Genomic DNA, 13,227 nt, shown 5'->3' on the forward strand with positions numbered 1-13,227 from the left:
CCGAATCGAATTAATAAATATTGGTTCGGTTCGGTTTTAAACCGATCAAACCGAAATTTATAAAATTTCATATTTTTAACATTAAATCTAAATAATAAAACATAAAAAAAAAATTAGAAATCAAAACTAAAAAATCTTAAGGTTCGGTTCGGTTTTCTTTTATTTTGGTTCGGTTCGATTCAGTTTAGTTCGATTTTCTTTGATTTCCTATATATATTAATAATTTCGGTTTGATTCGATTTTTTTTATTTTTTTATGAAAATAACCGAACCGAACCGATTAACCGAAATTATTAAAATTATAAACCGAACTGATTGAATTTTAAAATTGAACCAATTAAACCGAATTAAATCAATTCAATTCAATTTTTCAATTTAAACTGAAAACTGCCCTCCCCTAATTCTCGTCACCATCTATACCACCAAAGCATGAACTATTTGTTGACACTTTTCATGATATTAGTGGTGGGATGGGCCGTAGGCCCAAAAGTTTTAAAAATTAAAATTTTACCCAAAAATTTTAATATGCCTTTAAAAAAAAATATTAAAATTAAAAGTTTAACTTATAAGTGTATTTCTTTTAAAAAATTTTGTTTGGCTGCCTAATATTTTTATTTTTGTTTTGACACCCAAAACTTTTATGTAAATTTTATTTATATTTTTATATTATTTAATTTAAATCTATAAATATTTTATATTTTTATTTTAGTCTTTAATTTTTTAATATTTATTTTTAGCCCTTTTAAAAATAAATTTTTAATTCTACCCCTGATTATATAAACATTATCATTTTCATCTCCTAACTAAACATGAAATTTACCCTTTTGTTTTATAAAAGAATTAAAAGAGTGGAGCTCGGCATCTATTAGATTGATTTCATCAAAACTCAATTTTAATTGCTCCTTGCCCTCCATGCTCGAAGGTAGGGGAGAGCAGTTTTCGGTTTAAACCGAAAAATTGAACTAACCGAGTCAATTCGGTTCAATCGGTTCGATTTTAAAATTCAATCGGTTCAGTTTATAATTTTAATAATTTCGATTAATTGGTTCGATTTGGTTATTTTCATAAAAAATAAAAAAAAAACCGAACCGAACCAAAATTATATATATATATATATCAAGAAAATCAAAGAAAATCGAACCAAATTCAATTGGAAATCAAATGCTCAATTTATAAATTTTGGTTTGATAGGTTTAAAACCAAATCAAACAGATATTTATCGATTTGGTTCGATTCGATTTTCTCTTATTAATCAATTTGGTTAAATTTTTAAAATTTTTTATTTTCAATTTTATTTGCACACCCCTGCTCGAAGGTAATATAACTCGACTTTGAAACCTCAATCCAGCTCTCTCCCTCTCTTCTAGAAGGAGAGGCTTTGGATTGTGATTAATAGGATTGTGTAAGAGAGGAGAGAAAATTTCTCTTATTTAAATTGTCTTTTTCTATGGACTGATAGAAAAGTATTATTAATATGAAAAACTAGACAGATCAAACTATGAATAATGGTAATAGTTAAAAAAATTATCATTATTTAGTATTTATATTTTAATAAAATTAATTATTTAATCTTTTTATTTTAAAAATTATATTATTATTTTTTTATTTTAAATTTATAAATTATTTAATCTCTTCTATTAACTTTTCTGTTAATTAAATAAGAAAAAATAATTATATTATTTAAATTATAAAAATTAAATAGTTGAGTCAAAAAATTTACTTTAGAAATAATTTCATTAAAAGAAAATTAATGAAAAAAATTAAATAAAATATTTTTTAAAAATATTAATTAAATAATTAATTTTATTAAAATATAAAAAATAATATTTTTTATGTAAAAGTTAAATAATAAATTAAAGAAAAAAAAAGGTATTATAGAAAATGAGAGGGATTTTAGCTTTTTGGATGATCGTATGATGTGATATATTTATTTTTAAAAAATTAATAAAAATAAATAAAAATAAGAGGGAAAGCGAGAGAGAGAGAGAGAGAGAGAAATGATTGGAAGAAAGAGTATCTAAGAATCATCACTCGGACTCAGACACTACCGTCTTATTTGCCGCTTTCGGCACGTTACAAAACTAAGATCTTCTCTCTTCCTCTCCCACGCTCCCTTCTCCAGCGCGTGCTTCTTTCTATTCAATTGTTTCTCATAGTAGCTTTTTCTTTTTGGATGAGCTTGGCTTTTTTTTTCTTTATATAAATGTAATTTTTCAATTATTTTATTTAAATTAATAATTAATTGTTTGAAATTATAATTATATCTTTAAAATTTAAATTTTTAAATATTAATTTTATATATATATATATACACACGCGTGAGTGTGATTCGAGTTTAGATTAAAATTGATTTAGTTTTAATTAGATTATAATTAAATTAATCAAATCAATTTGAAATCGAAACTAAATTAGTAAGCTCAAATTTGAGTAAAATTGTCTCGAATTATACTAAATTAAACCCGGTCAGTTTTAACAAATTTTATGCAATTTTGGAGAAAATAAATTTTTTTTCTAATTTTTTTTTTAAATTTGAATTAATAAAAATCTTTTAATTTTATTCTAAATTATTAATCTTTATAGAATAAAACTACTTATTATAATATCAAAAGAGATTTTTAATTATTTTAATAAATATATATCACCTCTTATAATTATATAAAATTTATATTTTTTTATATTATAAAATAAATTTATATTTTAAAAGAAATATTATTTATATGTGCACAAAGGGAATTCTATAATTATATTCCCAATGGGAAAGTGGGGGCGCCCACCCAAAAATATAAGTAGGACAAAGGCAATGAAATAGAGCCACTTTTGCCCTTTTCTTAGCCAAATGCTTCTACTTTCTCATCTGCCCAATCACCCATTTTATATCCATGGATTCCTATCCACTACTCATTTCTTCCCTTCAAATTTAAAGCATAATCCTCCTTGATAAATTGGATTTTTTTTTTTTCATTATGTGAAAATTAATAAATATATATACATTTATCTTCTAATTTTAAAAAATTAATTATTTAACACAAGAGTCTCATCCATCTAAACCATTTATAATAATTCTGGGGACATAAAACCCAGCTTTCCCAGCATCTATAATGATTACAGAAATGCTGGATGCACAACCAAAGGAATGCTAGTTGTTAACCACCCAAGAAGAAATCATGCAACATTATTTATGAATAATAATACAAAGTTGTTAACCACCCAACACAGATAATCAAGGGGACCCAGATTATGGGCTAAGAAATGTACAAGGAATCCCCAATGGCTCACAACAACCTCAATTTCCACAGCCTTAGGAATGAATCTCTGCAGTTTCCTCTACAATATTCTTGATTGATAAACCGAAGCTTCTTCCAAAGATTAGGTCAAAGCGAGAGCAGGAGGATTGCCTGGAGGGCATCTTTGCCGGCGGGGACGTCTAGTCGTCTTCCCCCACCCTGTTAGGCTTCTATCCTCTAGTCCCACTTCAACATTATTAAGCTGCTGTATTAGGGGAGTACAAGGTGGGTTTGCTATTACAGCAGGAGGGGAACTAACCAGTGCACGCCTCCTCCCCCTCCCACACCCACTTTTAGTAGTGTTCCTTCTCGTTAATCCTGAATGCCAGGGATGGCCAGTTGCTCTCATCAGCCCTCCAAATGTCTGGAGATCTTCTGTTACCTCATGCCTTGACAGTGAAGCAAGTCCTGGAAGAATGTCCCTTTGAAAGTCCCTCCGCTGCCTTCCTCTTCTTGCATGGCCTTTTCGGGTTCTAGTTGGTAATAAAGTTGTTCCTGTTTCTTCCAATTTCAGATCTTCTGGAACCAATGGCTTGGGCATGTAATCTTCTTCCTTAGTCTCTGTCAATTTCAAGGTCATAGACTCGAAGTAATCTTCCAAAGATGACCCCTCATTATCCTGACCATCCTCCTCAGCTCCCAAAACAGCAAGTTTGCTCTCTAGATCCTCTCCAAAAGAGGAAACTATATCCACAAACCAATGAAGAAGATCTGTCGTAGAAGTTTCTGATTGAGTGCAAGAAGCATCATCCCAATGGTTGCCGTGGCCAGTCAAAGAGATGGCAACTAATGACTCCGCCGCTATTCTGACAAATTCATCTGGCAGACTTTCAGCGTTGTGCTGTGATAATTGTGAAGGTGCTTCATGAGCCTTTTCTAGACATCCTTCTCCAGGAATCATATCCTCTTCAGTCTCTGGAACTGCAGGGGCTTCCAAATCTATTCCCGAAATAATCTTCACATTTGATCCTGGAAGAGAAGGCTTCAAAGAAGATTCATCCTCAGTTATACATGAGTTCAAATCAATCTCATGTCTGACATTGGCAACTTGTGTGTCAATTTCTTTTTCTATGAGCAAAACTTCTGTTGCAGCCTGTTGAATACAATCAAGAATGGCTGGATCACAAGGTAAGTTAATATCAAGTACCCTACTTTTCCTGTTATTTTCTACTTCTTCAGATGGCTGAGGAAGGGAAACACAAGGGGAGGTAAGAGAAGAAGATTCAATCTTTGAAATATGTGGCTTTTCAGAGATGGGGAAGCCAAAAATTTTTCTGCAGCTTGAGGAGTCGCTTGTTTCAATCCTACCGGCTTCAGCAACATTGGAACAAGCAGCTGATTTCAAATTCTGAATCACCGTTTGATTAGGAAACTTTCCAGCTTCACTCTTATCTGACAACTGATTCAGAGAAGATTGCAAGTCACTTAATCCCTCAGTATTCAAATCCACCCCTGCACTATTAGCCTCAGCTTTATGACTGGGCTTAGTTCTTAGCCAAGGCAAAGCCACAAGATGATCCTCATGATTTCTTTCTAAATCAATGACCTCCAGGCCTCGCGGGGAATCCATCTTGGTTGAGGAGCTGTTTGAAAGCACTACATTCAAGTTCACATCTTTTGCAGACTTTGAATCCATGCAATTTGAGCTCTTGTAGAGCTTTGATGAACCATGATTGATGAAATTTCCATGGGCTGCATCACTGGCACTACTGCAGTTCAAATAATCACAGTTGCCTGAAGGAAAGCGGACCAGTAGCTCCTTGGACCCTGATGAGGACCCATGGTAAAATCCATTTTGAGCAGGCAATTCACTTCCAATTCTCAGGTTAGATGCAGAACTGCTGTTATAATTCCACCGGTCTCCAAAAACACCATGAGTTTGTGTTGATGACTGAGAAATACTACTCAAGGTCGCAGATGAGTTGAAATATGGGTGCATTTGAACTGACATTGACTTCTGACTTAAGCTACCACTTGGCTTTTCCCAAGATGAAATAGACCGAGACCACAAGTTGCTCAAATCAGAAGAAGGATCAATTGCATATTGACTGGGTATATGGGAAGCAACTGAAACTGGATGGTTATTATTAGAGACCTCATTATTTCTTCCAGAGAGTTCTAAACCATGACCTGTTCTTTCTCTCAACTGATCTACCTTGCTTTGAACAGTATGAAAAAGAGTTGCAGGTTCATTAGTTTTGTTTAAAAGAACTTGTATTGGCTGGGAAGATGGAGGCAACTTTTCTGGCTGAAGACCTAGAGAAACAGACTTCAGGTTGTATTTACTATTCCCTGCAACAAGAAAGCATCATATAAGAACATCAGAACCAAATGGAACAATCCTAGAGGGCATTCTGAAAATGCTTAAAGTGTAAAAATCAGTGAATTGACATATTCTGAATTAGGTCATGATAGTCAAATGGTAGGATGGTCCATGTGCGGGGCTAAAAAAAAATAGAGTTCAAATGCTAACAAACAATTGCAAACACCACTTCCTAAATACATATCAGTGAATGAGATTTGATGGCTTAATTAAATGATCAAAGTTTGGATAATGAAGAATTTGAATGAAACCGAAAAAAAATGGCAACTGCAGCAGAAATTTTACCTGAGTCAAGCATATGGGGAAACCACAGTTTTCCATTCACATTATTCTGTAAATGCAGATCATTGGCAGTGTCATTACCGCCCCCATGATGAGAGTTCAGTAAAATTTCTTTGGGCAAACCAATAAACTGTGATTTTGGTTTAGCAGCCAGTTCATGCCCTTGAATCTCACAATGGAAGGAAGTAAAGCCTAGACGATTATTTGCAGATTCATTTGTACCCTCAACCAGAATAGGCTCATTCAAGTCGGCCAAGTTATTTTTTTTTCTTTTTAAACATGATTCATATTGAAATTCATCTCCTTGGCAATTATTCTTCCCACCAGTGCCAACAAGCACATTTATTCCACTCCCAGCTGCAACTTTATGATTCCTATTTGGCAGATAACTAGAAATACCACATACATTTTCATCCCTCAGTTGTTCTCCTTCTTCAGTGTCTATGTATTCATTAGCTGGAAGTTGAAGATCAAACATCTTTCTCCTCACCTTCGTGGGCCTGGATTCCAGTATCTCTGCATCTTTCAAAGTACCTCCATTTTGAGATAGCAAGGGACTAGCTTGTGCACTGCTTCCTTTCATAGAACTCAGTGGAGGATGCACGTCTTCAATGCCTGAGGTAGATGGTCCGGCACAAACAGAGTTTCCCAATGGGAAGCCAGGGATATGCCATTTCCGAGTTTCTTCAGATGTAATTTGAGATGTTAAGGGGATTGATGACAACGAAGTTTCAATAGGCATCTGATTTTTATATAATTCTTTCCTTTTAACTTCATCCATTAAGTCCCTCTGTATTCTGTATAGGCGGTGAAGTTCACACAGCTAGATAGAAAATAAGAGAAAAATATATTCAGTTGTCTAGCAAACAAATAGAATTATGCAGACATTCATTAGTTGGCTTTGATGAGCTATATAAGATGAGGGACATCTCAATTCAGATCACATGATGAACTTCTCAAAAGTACAGTACATCAAATTTCACAAATTAGAAAAGGAACTTGAAATCAAATGCACCTGCATCTTAAATATGGCCTCATGCTCCAGCATTTTCTGCTTTACTACATCCTTGTCATATCCTGGATATACATCAGTGATGGCCCTTGGCAAGAATCCATTATAGTACTGCCCATTTGTGAATGCTCTATCTCCATAGCATAGAGGCCAGCTACAACTATTAGAATCCTCATTAAGATCCGTCATTGAGAAATATCCTGGGAAGCAGCTTTCACGCTGTACTTTTGTTCCCATTCCTGGCAATCAATGAAGAAAAATGACAAGCATTAAATACAGAAAACTATCTAATAAAATAATTATTTAGAAGCATGAAGAGAATTTTACTTGGAAACATTTATTATAGTAACAAAAATAAAATAATATGGTTTTGTTGACCAAGTCTCAGCCTTTGACAATCATGGTATATAAATTATGAGACAACAAAGAATTCAAAGATCATAGTCCTCTCACGATCCCACTGTTGGAGAAAGACCACCAATTACGTGCTTGCTTTTTTCATGAAAACAGGTGTCTTGCACCCAGATTATTATTAAATCCTTACAAGTGATCTGTAACACATGCAATAGAGATCTGGACAAAAAAAAAGCACAGATCTAAGGCTATAATGTCTGGATCAATTTAGGTCTCAATGTGATAAGCAATGAGAAAATCAAAGCAAGCCAAGTTTGTTTCCTAAAAGCAGCAACCATTTCAGTTGTGAGCCAAACATACTGTGAAGATAAGGAAGGCATGTGAGTTCAAAAGAATGCATGATGTAACCCCTAAAATTCATTTCCTATTAATGATGAACATTTGCCTTAAAAAAACACAGTGTGTCAAGTTTTTGCAGTTTCATGCTCAGACAAAAGCAAAGTCGTATCAACACAAGAATTATACAACAAACATGAAATATGATCAAAAGAAAGGCCACGAAAAAGCTAATACATTCCATTTATCATGTCTATTTCACTTTCACAAGAGCCTTATCTCTTATCTTTGTTTTCTTTTCTTTGGGTAAGTTTAAAAGGAATCATTTTTCTTGTCTACAAAATTTGAGAAAAGTTTTATGTATATATATAATTTTCCGCATATAAGAATATGTTTCATGAAAAAAAAAATTCCTCTGATCATTTGAATCTCTCCTATTTCAAAGCTCAGTATGACCAGAAAAAGAAAAGGATAAAAAAGTTGCTCAGGTTCACTGTGCATTAGAGTAATAATCATTGTGATAATGAGGAACTTGCACGTTAAAAAATCATGAAAATGAGATAATCAATCTAGCTGCAAAAGCTATCCATGGGATATCTCACAATTTGCAAGATGATCTGCTAATGGGCAATGTCTCAGCTCAAATTTATGTTTTTTCGCTTCATTATACGAAGGATCATGCGTTTCGTATACCACTAATATTGGAACCCCAATATTCCTAGGTTTAACATGCGTAGATTTCGTAGTGCATATCCATGCATCCATGACCTCACAGGCTTGAGACATAAAATCAAAGCCAGAAACTGGAATGAATGCACCACAAATTATCCTTAATACCTATTTCACCATCCACTAACCCAACAATTAGCCTCTTCCTAGCTTTAATGCATATTGATATTAGTATCATATTATCCACTTGATAAAAAGATAGATAAAACCTGATAACACTTTTAAGCAACATAAAGCTGAAATTAATAGATTAATTGTGCGGCCACATTAATTAAACATTCAGTCGAAACCACAAATTTAAAAATGGATAGACATTGAAATTAAAATTTATCACTCTCAATCTCTTGATAAAAGTAAAGATTCCAAAGAGCGTATGTATGTAGAAAATCATATGCACCCAATCGCTGTACATATATCACAGAAAATGAAAGAGTATACAGATAAGGAAAGTGTAAAAACATTCCAAAGAAACTATGAAACAAGAACGGCAATACCTAACGGCACTAAATTTTAGTTGAGTGCCAAATATTCAATGGTTGCCCATCACTACTTAATTTACTTGTGTGCTGAAAAATATATGAAGAAACCTAACTTCTCAGCAATTTTCAGAACTTCTTTGAGTTCAATATGTGACTAAAATAGAAATGGAGGAACTGACTGTAGTCTGCACAATAAAGATGAACTTCTAGAAATGGTTTGCCCACGTGTAAGATGCACAAAGTCATAACGATAATATTATATATATAAATAGGAACTCTAAAATCTCTAGAAATTCTTCATTACAGCATAACTGTTTGATTCCACTTCCAACTTCAAATGTGAGTTAAATATGGTTCATTAGCAATCAATTTTCAGAAATCAATCACTATCCATTAAACAAGATCTTGCTTGCAGAATAGGTATATTGACGATCTACACCCAGCATTCAGACAGCCATTAAACATCACCATTCAGAACGGAAGATATTGTGACATTTATACTGTAAAGCCTTCTTAATTTCAGAATAATAGTGACTAAAATTCAAAATAATGCTGCTCATAAAGTACTACTTGCACTTTCTTTATTTCAGTTGAGTCTCTAGCAACACGAGGAACTCTTGCACAATAGGACAAGATAAAGAATTTCCAGCCTCAGATAGCAAGAATATGCCTTGCTAATAAGTGGCAAAACAAATCACATGCTTAGGGAAGAACACAAGTTACAAACACCCCTTCTTGCCTAGCCAATTTTCAGATGATACAAATGACCATACCAAACCTCATAGAAGTTAAAAGGAGCTGGATTGAAGATAAACATTAGACCAAGGAACCATTGACCCACATTGATAGAATCTCCTAAGAATTCAACTCCCTGACCAAGTGACCAGTCTCCGTTCATAACTCAAAGCAAAAATTATTGCAACACTCAGAATGCAACAAACATTTCCTGCCATTTGCACAGAAGTCAGAATGTTCTTTGCTAACAACTACAAAATTGGTACCTAATTAACAAAATGTAAACCAGAACATCATCGATTTACTGCCACACTCTTAGACATCCAAATAAGTCCTAAAGAGAGATTGAACTTCAACGAGAGGGCATAAGGATTGAATTTTGCATCTAAGCCCCACATATTGGAAATATAAGAAACTCTACGATCAATAAAGGAAATTGAAGTATATTCCCTTCTAGTTATTATAATGGATAAAAAGGAAGAAAAGAAAAATTAGTCACAAAACTTTATATAACCGATCCCTTCGAACTACAATCTGAACTAAAATATCAGCAACAGAACCTATCATACTAGATTCTGACCTCACCCATCAATCCAAATTACCCATCAAATCAATCCTTATGTCTATGAACAATAGATGGGGGAAACACAAATCAGAAAACAAAATTCAGTGAACTGTAAAAGCAATAAACTTTGTAAAAAAATGTATAACAAAATCAGACAGACCATAAACCTAACAATTTAAGGAACTAGAGAAGAATTCGCATACATTAAATGAATCATCTAGTAAAGTAAAACCCAATAAACCAAATCATTAAAAATATATAAAAAAATCAAATTCCCATAAAGTAAATAAATAAATATTACCTCAGACCCACATCCTCTTATCTCTTCTCCTGAAGAATCCTCCAAATGGATTCAATTATTCAACAGTCGCCTCCCCATCATAGGAAAAAAAATTCAAAGGAGTCCTAAAGACTGGCACTATCAAAAACACACAGAAAAATAAAGCTGGAAAAACAAAGAACAACAAAGTGGGTGTTATTGAAACTCCATTAAAGGAACTTAGATCGTCTCCAGAATTGAACAAAAGAAGGAGATTTCGATCTGCTGGGCCACTCCCTCTCTCTCTCTCTCTCTCTCCTCTCTCAACAACAAAAAGGAGAAAAAAAAAAAAGAAAGAATATAGTTTTTATTTTAGAGAGAGAAAGATAATATTTTTATTTATGCTAGAGTAAGAGAGAAGAGAGAGAGAGAGAGAGATCCCAGATAAGAAAATCTTTACACAAACAAACGACCTTCTAAGAACAGTGACATGAAATTTGTCAACATCCGGTCTCTTTTTATTCTCTGCTTTTTCTCTTCTACACTTCTATGCTCTCTCTCTCTCTCTCCCTCTCTTATATTTCCTCATCTTCCCTTTTTTTTTTTTTTCTTTCTTTTTTTGCCCACTTATACAGCTACCACAATTTACTTTCTTGATCCATTTTCTTTCTGGGTTTTTAAGGAAAAATTAATTTAACTTAATGGGCATTTCTAGATTCTCTCCCCCTTCCTTGTTTTTAGCCCAGATATTAATTTAATAAAAATCTTGTCTTTATTAAAAAATTGAAATTTATAGCCTACCAACAGGCACAACAAACTGACAGAAACAAACTTACAAGTTTTGGATTAGTTGTTTTTAATTAATTAATCCCAAATCAAAGTGATTAATTGTCATTTAAATGTTTCTAAGCATTGGCTAATTACATACAGCAGACAAAGAGTAGGTCCCATGATTCTGTGGGAAGGATGAGGTTTCTTGAGGTTCTGGGTATGATAATAAATGCCCATCTGGGTGCTCTTTATTTACGAAATTAGGCCTTCTTGCTGATCCTTTTCCTGCTCTGTTTTTTAATTGGCTGATCCTCCGCTTCACATCAGAGAAAAGATTTTTTTTTTTTTCTTAGGAATAAAAAGGCACACATTTACAGCTTACCACGTGGCTTCTTTTTTCAGAAACATTAAAGATATGAATTAGTAGAATGTTTAGTGGATATTTAAAATGATAATTAAATAGTAATTAGTAGTTAATTATTTTTCGCAGAGGAAATTGAAATTTTATAATGAAAATGGAGAAAAGGGGAAAAGGGTAAAGAGAGAGAACCAATCTTTGTCTTTATAAACAGAAGAACGTTGCTTTTTGCCAAGAAAGTTGCAAGTCAAGAATAAAAAGCTTTTGCCCTAAATAATGGATAACTAAATAGCTTAATTGCAAGACTAGGAACTTAGAAAGAATACTTAGAAAGAAGTGTTACATGATTAAAAAAAAAAATTGTATCTAAGCATATGAGAATAAATTTTATAAAAATTAATTTAATATTTATATCAAGTTTTGTGTAAAATTAATTAAATTGTATATAATAAATATATAAATTTATATATAAATATTTAATTTAATAATTATTAAATTTATTTTTATATAAGATCAAATTTTTAATAATGTTTTTTTTACAATCTAGAATAACCATATGAGTTTCTAATAACCACATCCATAAAAAAGATTATAAGATTTTTTTTATGAACGATCTAGAATATTCTTGAATTAATTTTTATATATTGACATTGAATTTTTTTAAAAACAATTTTAAAAATACATGTTTAAATCGATTAATGTATTAAAAATAAATAATTTTTAAATACTTTTAAAGAAATTAAACTATAATTAATAAAAATAAAATCTCTATTTTTACTTACTAGGCTAACACTATTTAGGAAATGTTTTTTATTTAACTTTTAATTATATTTCTTAATTTGAAAACAACAAAGTATAATGCATCATGCTAACAATATCCATTCAATTACATGTAAATTTTATATGAAAACTTGAATCTCAATGTATTAAGAATTTTAGTCTTAAAAAAATTATTCATGATTTTGGTGGGGTATTTATATAATATATATTTTATATATTTTATTCAAAATCTCATAATTTAAATATAACTCTAATATTATTACGGATAGCGATAAAAAAGTTATCCCATATTAAAAAAAGTTACTCGATTCATTAAAAGGTATCAAAATAAACTGTTTATTATTAACAGTTATATTTATTTTAAGAGATATAAGTGAACATATATAATTATTCTAAAAGGTACAAAGCGAATAGTTATATATGTTCTAAAAAGTGTAAATGAACAGATATAATTATTCTAATAGGTATAAAGTTTTAAAATGTATAAATTAATAGTTATAATTGTTCTAATAAATATAAAATGAATTATTGTATATGTTCAAAAAGGTGCAAACGCTACGCATATCACTATTAGAACTTTTCTTGGGTATGGTAAATATAGTATAGATAATTACTTACCTATATTCTTATTAAGTTTATAAAATAAATAAAAAGGAGGGATTACCTATGTTAGCATAATTATAGCAATTAGCATAATTACAGCAATTAGCATGATTATAGCAATTAGCATAATTACAGTAATTAATATGATTATAGGAGATTTATGCTACATGTACATATCTTATTTCTAAATACACATCACTATTAGAACTTTTCTTGGGTATGGTAAATATAGTATAGATAATTACTTACCTATATTCTTATTAAGTTTAGAAAATAAATAAAAAGGAGGGATTACCTATAATAGGGTACATAGTTGTTGTGAGTTTAAGAGAGGTAGTGGCATGGGTCCTGGCCTGGA

General features: G+C 31.7%; 1 protein-coding gene across 1 annotated transcript; it reads right to left on the minus strand.

Moving 5' to 3' along the window:
- Positions 1 to 3,036: 3,036 nt before the first annotated feature.
- LOC110650498 (uncharacterized) lies at positions 3,037 to 10,911 on the minus strand. Its single transcript, XM_058154010.1, has 4 exons — positions 10,400 to 10,911; positions 6,904 to 7,139; positions 5,892 to 6,711; positions 3,037 to 5,575 (listed from the first exon to the last, which is right to left on the minus strand). The coding sequence occupies exons 2-4, from the start codon at positions 7,135 to 7,137 to the stop codon at positions 3,366 to 3,368; spliced, it is 3,264 nt and encodes a 1,087-aa protein (XP_058009993.1). The 5' UTR covers positions 7,138 to 7,139; positions 10,400 to 10,911; the 3' UTR covers positions 3,037 to 3,365.
- Positions 10,912 to 13,227: the final 2,316 nt, after the last annotated feature.

Source organism: Hevea brasiliensis, chromosome 9, assembly GCF_030052815.1.
Source record: "Hevea brasiliensis isolate MT/VB/25A 57/8 chromosome 9, ASM3005281v1, whole genome shotgun sequence".
In the NCBI taxonomy this organism is placed as follows: domain Eukaryota; kingdom Viridiplantae; phylum Streptophyta; class Magnoliopsida; order Malpighiales; family Euphorbiaceae; genus Hevea; species Hevea brasiliensis.